General features: G+C 37.1%; 1 protein-coding gene and 1 long non-coding RNA gene across 4 annotated transcripts; one reads left to right on the top strand and one right to left on the bottom strand.

The window, feature by feature from the left end:
• The first annotated feature begins 619 nt into the window (after positions 1–619).
• LOC130739099 (uncharacterized) lies at positions 620–4,720 on the top strand. Of its 3 annotated transcripts, none has more exons than XR_009019761.1 (5): positions 620–841; positions 944–1,264; positions 2,359–2,424; positions 3,796–3,918; positions 4,050–4,720. It is a non-coding gene; the product is annotated as an uncharacterized LOC130739099 (long non-coding RNA). The 3 variants fall into 3 exon arrangements; XR_009019762.1 differs by lacking the exons at positions 620–841; positions 944–1,264 and adding an exon at positions 1,279–1,954 and having other exon boundaries at positions 4,050–4,152; positions 4,267–4,720; XR_009019760.1 differs by lacking the exons at positions 620–841; positions 944–1,264 and adding an exon at positions 1,281–1,954.
• A 4,675-nt stretch (positions 4,721–9,395) lies between these two features.
• LOC130736934 (leucine--tRNA ligase, cytoplasmic-like) lies at positions 9,396–11,254 on the bottom strand (the record flags this gene model as incomplete). Its single annotated transcript, XM_057588707.1, has 1 exon — positions 9,396–11,254. A coding segment is annotated over one exon (1,716 nt), but the record flags the coding sequence as incomplete, so codon positions are not given.
• Positions 11,255–11,461: the final 207 nt, after the last annotated feature.

Below are 11,461 nucleotides of genomic sequence, written 5' to 3'. Positions count from 1 at the left end.
TGTCCCGCCCAAAATGAACAATAAACCATTGAAGATAGCCATGGCGGGAAGTGCAACACAACGAGCTTCATTGCCCTCCCTTAGATGATGGACCCACAAGCCAGCTGGAAGATTCCTTTGGATTTGTCTTATATGTACAGGGATTTGGGCCCTGATTGTCAGGCCCAAATATAGGAAAAGTCCATATCATGACCACCCCCTCTATAAAAGGGGAGGTCATCCACTTGTACGAAACCAACTTTTTCAGCATTAATGAGAATATTCCTTTTATGGTAGTTTTGCTATTTTAGTGCTCTGCTAGGGTTTACTTTCTGTCACTCTTTTACGTAAGCTTGCCCTAGTACAGAACAGAAAGTTTTTGGACCATCTGCTGCTCAAAAAACGGGAAAGAGCACAGGTCCTTCAACTTCAACATAGTCTTCGGACCATCTGCAGCTCAAGGTTGGTTTATTTTTCTATTTCACTTATCTCCAAGAATACTTCATTTTAGTTCAACAGTCTTTGGCCTTCTCTGAAATGAAGCTTCTCATTAGGTCCGTTATTGATGGATATAATGTTTGCATATTTGCCTGCAATTTTTAATGGTAATTTTCTTATTTGTGTTTTTCAAATAAAGACTGGACCAGAAGAGATCACAGAAAAAAGCTAAGGGGTGAATTACAGGGCTCTAAGGGATTTGTTTCATACAACAGATCAAATAATTCAGATTTATAATGAGCAAGTCAGGGATCTATTTGGTTTCTGATGGAAAAAACAAAAGACATCCTTTTAGCTGTTAAGAGCTAAAAGGATATCTTTTACAAGGAAGGAAGGGGGAGATGTCAAAGAGTTCAAAGAACAGGTTGATATTTACCATTTGACCACTGTAGTTCTTCATAATAATCCTAGGAAGTTTTATTACTTTATTATATCATTTTAGTCAACTTTTTCAATTGTGTTTCAGATTTCCAGCCTTAAAGCAGCTTTGGAGAGAAAGGAAGAAGAATCAGGACAATGTCTGGCAGCTCTGGAAAATATAGGACACCAACTAGTGAGCTATCACCTTATCATGCAAACAGTGCGGTGTAGTCAAAGCAAGAAAGAATGGTGTGACAACGAGGATTTCTACCAACTCACTCACAACTAGTTGCTGAGCTCCTGGCTTTCTCATTAATATATTTGAATATTATCTATTTTACTGGAATTAACTTTGAATTTAAGCTTGTTTAACCTATCTTGCTGCCACCTTACAGGTTGTCTGCATCTCTTCACCCTCGATGTCCAGGTCAGTGCTCACACGCATTCACATAGACCCCAAATGCATTGCAGAATGTTGTTGTTCATTTCCTAATTATTGTATTCCATTCTAAATATTATAAATAAATTGCTCTTTCTTTCGCTTTTTGGCATCTTATTCTGGATGATTTATATACTGAGATGTCAACTGCCCTGTTCACATTAGGTGGGAAGATTCACTACCACTAGGTCTTCTATTAACTAATTGAACGTGCCTTAATTTTTATTAGAGTACAATAGTAATAGCTTATGTAAGAAGCTTTGCTTCTAGTATAAATATAGAAGTCAAGTCATAGTTGTAACTACCCTTTTACAATACAATAACAGATTCAGTTACATTTTCTCTCTTTCTCTCTCTCTCTCTCTCTCTCTCTCTCTCTCTCTCTAACCCTTTCTGGTTTTCTGTTAATTTTGAATAGATAATGTATTAAATTTCATTATGTTAGGGATACAAACAATGAACTATCACCAGGCTTCATGGTTTTCTATGCTATCTATGACAACGACTGTAGGCGAAATCATACTATTGTAGACTCTAATAGCAGAAAATTGAGTTAGATTTGTTATACTCTAACATTATAATCCAGGTTAAGTGATGGTAGGACGCATAGCAATATGTTTTTGGTTAATTGGCTCTAGAGTTTGGGTGGTCACAGAGGTTCTAGTTGCAATTCCCAAGGTAATTTTCCCTTCTCTTCCCAAATCCCCTGAAAAAGAAATGGTTACACGAAATAAGTCGAATTTCATTGGATGCCTATAAGTTCTAAACATATTTTAAATGATGTTGTGGATATCTAAACCACCCAATCCTAAACATTTTATCACCCTCCATCAGAACCTCTCTATGCACTGTTTTCGCAGTGAAACTTTATATTTAGACATTTATGTGTTCTGCTATCAGTCCCTGCTATCTTATGCAGGGGTTTAAGTGGTTTTATTTCTTATGAGGGTTTTCTATGTATATGGTTTTCTCATTTGCTTTGTGTTCATATATTTTCACTTTCATAATGAATCACTGTTATTGCTTTTTCTAACAAAAGACCGTGCAATGATGGTAATGATTTATGTTTGAACTTCTGTCAGTTCTGTGTGAGAGCTTCACTACTAGCACTGATCATGGGGAAAAGACGATTATAAGGAAAGAGAAAGGTGAGTGTAAGATCAAATACTCATGTTTGCAAATTTTAATAAAAACTTCAAATTAATTTGCCTTGAGTTTGCAGTAGGATCGTTTTGGAATAAGCTTAAGCACATGCGACAGGTTGCTGGATTCTTGTAGGTGTTTTCTTGTTTGATAATAGCACTTTTCCATGATATTATCTTGCCCAAATTGTTGCTAAGAGTTCATTATAATTTAAAGAATCTTGTCTCATAGCTAAAGCAAAAGTGAAAAATAGGATACCAGTGCTTTTGTTATTGAAAATGTGAAATGATTTCTTTCTTATCCCTGATCTGCTAAGCTATCCGTGTTCTAATTTTCAATGAAAATTTGTCATTTGACTGAGAAACTCTCGGTCTGCTTAGATTCTAGAACATTTGAATAGGAAGGTTGGGGCCTGGGGGGTCCCTGTTCTTGGTTATGCTAATTTAGTCTGATCGGATTTTGTAGCATCTCAAAACTCAGATATTATACATTGATATTTTTGCAATTCCTTTTGTTCTTTTTCTGCTTTTATTGACTCAAACTATTTCTTTAGTGATTGCTAATTAGTATGATGAACGTCAAAGTAGGATGGGTTGAGGTTAATTTTATCTCACCAAGAAGTAGTTTCTGGCGGTTAGAAACAACAGGTTTGTTTTTTACAGTTATTTTCTTTATTGCGGCGGTTTAAATCGCCGCCAAATACCCTCTCCGGTCACTAAGGAAGGTTAAAAACCTCCGCTAAAGAAACCCCCGCTTAATTGTGCATGTTCGAGAGGTTGCTGAAAAACCCCGCTACATGGTTGTGGTGAGTGTAACTTCAGGGTCTTTCAAAACCGCCGGTAAACGCTTTACGGAAGTTGAAAAGCCTCGCTAAATGATGAAAAAACAGCTGTTAAACGACATTTTTTTTGTAGTGCATGCAGATTGTATTTCACACTTTTGCATGTTGGAAATCCTCCAAGTCGTTATTTTCTTGACATGGATACATGGACTTTTGTTTCGGGGGTCGTGGCCGACTGGCGATTAGCCTCGGTATACATTTAGCTCGGCCATCACTACTGATGACTGCAGAGCTATGAAACTTCTGTTCCGAGGGCCATGGCCGACCAGGATTTAAAATCTAACCACTCACACATGTATATTTATTCCCTCAATAATTATAATAATTGACCTAACCTAGTCATATCTTTAATATACAATTAATCCTAGTATTACCTTTATCTCTAACAAGTTCTAAGAAAAGTGCAGAAATATATTTTCCATTGTTCTAATGTATCATGTTTCTTGACTTTATAAGAATTGTTCTGTGAGTATTTGATTGTCTGTCTAATTGATTTCTGAAAGCCATACTATTTGTTTTGTTCTTTATGTTGTAGGGGTGCTTGCTGATGTGGGTTGTCTTCAGAGCAATACTCTGGACCTTGCTTGAAAAATGGATAAGAAGACCAATTGAGAAAATGTCTATTTGTATGATTCTGGAATTTTGTGCTTATCAACAGGTGTTTTGTCATTTCTTTCTGATATTTATGTATATATTCCGTACTGTGAAGTTCCAACAGTACTCTGCAACCTGCATGGCTTTAGAAATGAATTGAAGTACAAGAACTGATGATTGTGTTTTATAATACAGATAGATGGCCAATGAAACACCTGATGAAGTAGCAGCTATGTGTGCCCATGTGATACTGAGATCAAAATCAATATTCAATGCCAGTAAGATGTTGAAAAAATTGGTGAGTAGTATAACAATAAGCTTTAATCGGTAAAGTGATAGTGTTTTTGTGAAACATGAATTATTGGTGTGCCTCTAAGATAAACATTGATTCCGTCTCTATATGTATATGTAGGGGATGATGGATTCCGGATTCTGTATAAGCGTAGCTATATAAAATGGTAGAAGACATTAAATCTAAAATATAGCTTGGTTGCAAGTTTGATAGTTTAGAAGTTTCATTCACTTAATATATTTTTTTGGCACGGCCCTAATTTGCATTGTGTTTTGTCGCTGATTGGGAACATTGCACTTGGCCACAATTTACTATCAATCCACATGTTATTTTTTATTAACTGGTTATAATGATTGTTACAACTTGAACATAGAAAGGGAGCAAAATGTTTATCATAATTAAGAGAATCTTATATAGTGCATGGGGTAGTGTTCAGAGTTGAAACGAACCGGTAACTATCTCGCTATGTAATTGGTAGCATTGTTCAGAATTTCATATCTAATCTAACATGCATACATGTTCAGAATTTCATATCTACACTATCAATCCACATGACATTTACACGACAAATGTAACACACGACTTTCACGATCCAGTAACATTTGAAGTCTGTTTGTCATGTTTAGTAGTGTCATATATATATATATATAGAGAGAGAGAGAGGGGATGCGTATTAGATTGGTCTGTTAGGGGTTATAAAACTTTCTCGGTGGTGTACACTTGACATTTTTAACTAAATACTCTTTTCGGTCCTATTTATAAGCATGAAAGAGAAGAAAAATCTTGGTCCTTTTTATAAGAACCAAATGAAAGTTTGAGCTATATTAATTATTTTTTTCCAATGATGCTCTTATTAATTCTAACTTGTAAAATGTGTCTCATTAATTATTCTCTCTCTTTCTCACTTTCCAACACTAAATAAAGGGTAATTTTGGAAGTTTATTTTGATTCAAGGCATTTTATCTAGTTTAACTACATTTCTTAAATTATGTGAATTTTTTTTTTCTTATAAATAGGACCGGAGGGTGTAGAATTTTAAAATTGCTTTGGTCTTATCCATTTGTTAGTGCCCGTTTGGCATCCCGTTAGAAACTTGGTGTTTGAATTAACGTGATTTTGTTAAAATGATTTTGAGTAAAGTTGTGTTTAAATAAACGTGATTTATGTTTGGATGATTTATAACAAACGTGATTTTAAAAAAATGAATATTGTTTCGATGAAAATAATCAAATCAAGTTTGTAATTATAATGAATATTGTATGAATTATAATATAGGGTTAAGCATTATATTAGTCCCTGTCTTTGTGTCGCCGTCTGATATAGGTCCCTCGCCGGAAAAATTATTGTAAATGGTCCTCATCTTTGCAATTTTTTTGAAGCGGATCCTCGCCGGAGTTCCGAGCTCCGGCGGGTGCTTAAATGACATGCTGACTGGGTTTAATGAGGTGATGTGGATTAAAACAAAAATTTAAAATTTAAAAAAAATTACACGTCAGATTTTTAAACCTAATTAACATATTTCTAATCATAACCCTAATAAAATCAACTAAATTAATTCCCCCCAACTTATTTCAATTCACCCCAAGTAACCCAAATCCCCAATTCAAACAAAACAAATTAGGGTTCATATCTTCTTCACCCTCAACCTGCAACCTCACTCTCACCATCACCCTCACCCTCACCCTCACCGTATCTGCAGTTTCCAACCCATTCTCCACCGTCAGATCTTGACGTCGACCTTATTCGTCTTCCTCATCGCCTTCAAGCACGCGCCGCACCCATTTCGGGGGGATTTGGTAGAATTGGGGGTTTAGGGTTTTGAGGTGGAAGTTGATTTAGGATTTGGGGGTGCTGGAAGAAGGAGAGAGGAGGAGTGTGCCTTGAGAAGAGGAGTGGAGAAGGGGGTGGTGGTGGTGGCGGTTCTTCTTGGTTGGTTATGGGTTCGGAGCAGACGAATCGGGTTTGGGTTTCTTGAGACCCGACATGAAGACGTGAAGTTGGGTGGCAGATTTCAACAATGAAGCCGTGAACTAAGGTTTGTTGGCTGTGGATTCGGTGGAAGAAGGGTCCACCTCTACTATCTTCCGCTTGAAGAACAAGTGGGCATGACCAAAAAGGAATCAAGCTCTCTCCTTTGCAACATGAATGCATCGAAAGTGAGTTCCAAAAGGTGAGGAATTAGAACTACACATGCAACAATGAATACTTCATCATAGAAGTTGTGTAAGGTTCTAAATCAGTGGGAGAAGCTGAAATTGAAGCCCAATGGGTAGTTGAAGAAAAATCACAGTGAAGATCTGGGTTTGGCTTCAATTGCACATGTGAAAGAGAAAGAAGAAACACAAAGAGAGGAAGAAGAGGGAACGTAAGAGGAAACACAGAGTGGAAGAAGAAGAAACACAGCGATGACTCTGGTAGGGCATGGGGTGGATTAATGAATTTGATTTTTGATGATTTCTGGGTTCAAGACTGTGTTGCTATTGTGATTGAATTGGGAATTGAGTTTAATTTGGGGGAGAAATTAATTTTATTAATTAAATTAGGGTTAGAATTAGTAATAGGTTTTAATTTTGTTAATTATCTCATGTGTATTTATTTTTTAGTATTTTTTATTTTTTTTAATTCCACGTCAACTTCTTTAATCCAGTCAGCGTGCCATTTCCGGCGAGGATCCGCTCCAAAAAAATTCAAAGATGAGGACCATTTACAATAATTTTTCCGGCGAGGGACCTAGGTCAGACGGCGACACAAAGACAGGGACCAATATGATGCTTAACCCTATAATATAAACTATGTTTTTTTTACGTCATGCTATATGTTGAATGAAAGAAATTAATCGAACAGAGAAAGGATCTGTTGAATAAAAAAACTTAAAAAATCAGAGGTGGGATCCAAGCAGTGCGAACCAGTGGACGCCGCTCGAACCGGTGGATGCCGAAGCGTGAAGGACGGAGGGCAATCAGAGAACGACGAAACGAGAACAAGGATCTGGTGGATGGGTCTAGAAGAAAACAGACAGAGGTGTGCGAAACGGAGGTGACGTCGGTGCGTTTGAGCAAACGCTCATCCAAACGGTTACAGGAAACTTCAGAACCACGTTTTAGATAACGTAACGCACGTTTGAACTCAATGCCAAACAGGCCCTTAATTTGTTCTATTGGACCTGATGTTGACCAGGTCATAAATCTTAGTGGGCAGTCTGTACTATTTTAACCCCTACGAAAAGACATGCTAATGAGTTAAGTGTATTTCCAACATCAATTCTGGAGAGGATCCAGCGAAAAATGTAGATAAAAAATGCCACCAATAACTTTATAAGTAACGGATCACCATCGTGCACGATGTTCATTTCATTGTTGGTGCTCTCTCGAAGGGTAGTAGAAAGTCAAAAAATAACTCATTTGTACTCATTCCGCACACATTTTAAGAAAAAAAATATGAATTAATGATTGAAATTTGTAAGAAGAGATAGGTGATGTGATAAGAGCATCTCCAATGGAGTCCTTATTTTGGGACCTTAAAATAAGATCCGGATCTTATTAGATCTCACAATTGGAGCTATCCTACATGGCATGAGATCTTAGCAAAAGCTAAGATCCGTGCCTTAGCTCAGGTACTCTCAAATGTGAGATCTTAAATAAAATAATATTTTTTCTCTCTCCTTCAATACCATAACCAAAGTAAAAATTAGGGAGGGAAATAAATAATATAAATATATTGGGTATTGTGGGTCCAGTCAAAAAGTAAAATAAGATCTTAACTACTAGAGTGAAATGTGCATGAAGACCTTATGAGTGTCTTAAATCCTATGTGGCAATTTAGGCCCACAAAAATTGAGTTAAGTCCCAAAATAAGTTCCTACCATTGAAGATGCTCTAAGAAAATAAAAATGATAGAAAGAGTAAATGAGTACAAATAAAATGAAGGAGACTGAGATATATCAATAAATTAAAACTAAAGTAGTGCTATGTATATAATAATAAAACGCCACGTATATAACTAAATATAACTAAAGAACATCTAACGTTCAAAAAATAAAAACTAAAGAACATCTAGCCAAGTGGTAACCGGTACCGATAGATGTATCTCTATAGAGTTCGAAACTAGAGTAGCACCATTTGTGTTATTTTTATAAGGGTTAATCATCTAATTGGTCCCTGTTTTTGTCTCGCCGTCCGAAATTAGTCCATTCCTGAAAATTTGCAAATCTGGGTCCTTTCATTTGCAATAAGTTTGAAGCAGGTCCTCGCCGGAGCCCGGAGCTCCGGCGAGTGATGAATAGACATGCTGACCGGATAAATGAGGCTGACGTGTCAAGGGAAAAAAAATACAAATCAGTTTTATTTAATTAAAAGTCCCTAATTAACCCTAATAACTAACTAATCTTAATTAACTTACTAACACTAATCTAATCAACATCATGAGGTTTCCAGAACAGTTTCTTCAACAAGACTTGTAAATCCAGAAACACAAATCAAAATCCAGAAAACAAAACCCCAATCATCACCACCACCATAACCAAGCATAGAAAGAATTGAAAGGGGAAGAAAAGAAGAGCATAAAATAGAGCACAGGCAGAGAAACAAACACTGCACAAAAGTGGCTTTTTCAAAATCTGTTCTAATTGGGATGAGATATTACAAATAATAGTGCACCTGTATATATTGTCCATTATCATACCATTAAGTAAAAAATAAATCTGTACCATAAATTATCACACCAACTTGCCCAACAATGTGAATTTAGTGTGACAACTGACAAATATCGCTTGCTGAATTCACACAACACGCACCCACCGTCCAAAAAGCCACCAGTGGATGAGGAAGAAAACTCACAAGGTTCACATGGGTAATCAGAGGCAACCCTCAGAAACTCCTTCTGTTGAGAATTCAAGTGCGGAGTTGGAGTCTCACATTGGTTAAGTGTGGGTGAGGAGAAGAGTTTATAAGAGATGTGACCCATAAACCTAATGCCTTAAGGTTTAGGGTTAAGATGTGGCGTTGATATCTCTTGGTGTCTTGCTCCTCGGCCCATGGGCTCCCCTGTCTCCCCCAACACCTTCGACCATGATCTGAAGCCCCATCTCTCTCTCTCTCTCTCTGGACCATGATCTGAAGCATTTTTCGACCAAAATCCAGATCTAGCAAAAGGATGAAGCAAGAAAACGAAAATGGGGAGGCAAAACAGCAGGTAATATCAGATCAAATAGGAATTGGACAGCAACATTTTAAAAAGCTTCATAGCACAGATGTCTGTGCTGAGTACTTGAGTTTCTCAATAATAACAAACATGAAACAACCACTAATTAATAATCAATGACAACCAAAGTCTTATCTCACATAGTGAAGTCGGCTATAACCACAAATTAACAATCAAAATAACAAAATTAAAACTAATCAATTTTCTCAGACTTGGTTTTGAGAAAGACAGCAGTTGGATTTCCAGGGGATGAAGGATTTTGGGTAAGTACATTAGCTAAATCTCCAGCTTTAGCCACAGAATCGGCATCAGCTGCAGATAAGATTTCCACATGTTCTAGAGCTAACTGTCTCTTTATCAAGTCCAAGTTTTGTTTAAGAACCTCCATTTCACTGAATCTCAAATCCAGCACCTCAGCCCCGTGTTCATTGGCTTTACCCTTCATATAATTCAAGAAAGGCCTACATTGCTGACAAGAGTGACCCCTATGTTCCAAAGCCTCCAATATCTCTGATTCCGGAGCAAAAGTTCGAGTATCTCTATTAAATTTGTTCCGGAGAATGTTCAGGCACTCCACTTTCCAATCATCTAATTGTTCATTTACATATATCAAGCCTGCAGTCACCATGTACTCTGAACCTAAAAGTTGCTTCTGAAGTAGCTTCCTTATACGAATAATAGAATCATGCAGAGATTTATTGGAACTCTTCAGTGTAAGATCAGGAACATCTGCAGTTGGCCAGCCTGCCTTCACCATAAAACCCTCCTTCTTCAAAAGCTCTCTCCAAATAAACTCTGCATAGTGTGGGCAGATAGGTGCTAGAAGACGTGTCTGCACATCCATAAACCGCCACACCAACTCACGATTGTAACCTTCAACCCCACATGAGAATATATACTCATCCTTAGCAATCTGAAGCTCATAAAAGCCAGTCCTGAGAGCTTCTCGAAACATGTAGTTGGAGTAATTTTGCTCAGTTGTTTTGACAGCAATGTTAATCTCGTTGGCAAACACGCGATCAGCCAAAGTAGATGGAGGACCGATTGTCATAGAAGATTCTGCAGCTAAAATCTTTTCATACCATTCAATCTCTTTAGTGAGTCGTTTAATTGTCTTATCTGCTATATTGAATTCAAAATTGGCATCATCAACGCCATCACCAGCATTAGCTAAAGCAAGTCGTGTAGCATCAGCAGAATACTCTTCAATTGTCTGGCGAATAGTTCTGAAATTTCCAGTAGACTTGGACATTTTGTTGTTATTGAGCTTTATGTGCCCATTACATCTAAACCCACGGGGCCAGTGGTGCTTGGACATAATTGCAGTATGGTTGTAAAGGCAGAAAGTAAGATGATTCTGGATGGGATCCTTACCAGAAACTCGAACATCAAATGGATACCAATACTCAAATTCCTTCTTCATTATGTCTAAAAGTGATGATGAAATATCGGTAGACTTGGGGAAAGGTCCATCACAAAAAATATAATCCCAAACATCATCAGTCAGGTGTTGAGGTTTAATAACAGATTGATCAGTGGATCCATACATATCACCATTTTGCAAATAGTGGACAATGGTGTAATAAGCCATGTAAATAGTGGAATCCGATATAGACTCAACTAAGAACTGATCATCCCATGGTATGCGTGTCCCAAGACCAAATGATCGTGAGCAAGCCCACTGGTTCAACCAACTTAAAGTATGCTCAAATCCATGTCTTGTCTCATCAGAAAACAAGTTAATGCTAGACAAGCATTCCTCAGCTAACTTCTTCCATTCTGATTCCCCATATGTAATGTACCACTGTTCTGTCAAAGCTACAACACATTCATCACCGGATCTTGACAGCACCTTCTTCTCTGGCTCACTGTACACAATAGCCCGACCTGCAAGTGTGGATCCAAAAGTTCAGGTACTAGGGCAAGATATATACATGCATGATGCATACATGTAAAACAAAAACATAATAAGAATTAACGTTTACAGATAAAACTTTGGTTTATTATTACCGCAGAATTATTTTATATTGTCATCTAATAATCATATGTTCCTATTACATTCTTAAATCAAAATGCTGTCTAAACTGTAACCAATCTTAGGCAGAAAAAACAAAAA

The sequence above is a fragment of the Lotus japonicus genome, chromosome 2, assembly GCF_012489685.1.
Source record: "Lotus japonicus ecotype B-129 chromosome 2, LjGifu_v1.2".
Classification (NCBI taxonomy): domain Eukaryota; kingdom Viridiplantae; phylum Streptophyta; class Magnoliopsida; order Fabales; family Fabaceae; genus Lotus; species Lotus japonicus.
The sequence above is the reverse complement of the archived record's forward strand: the minus strand, read 5'-3'. Positions and strand labels throughout refer to the sequence as shown.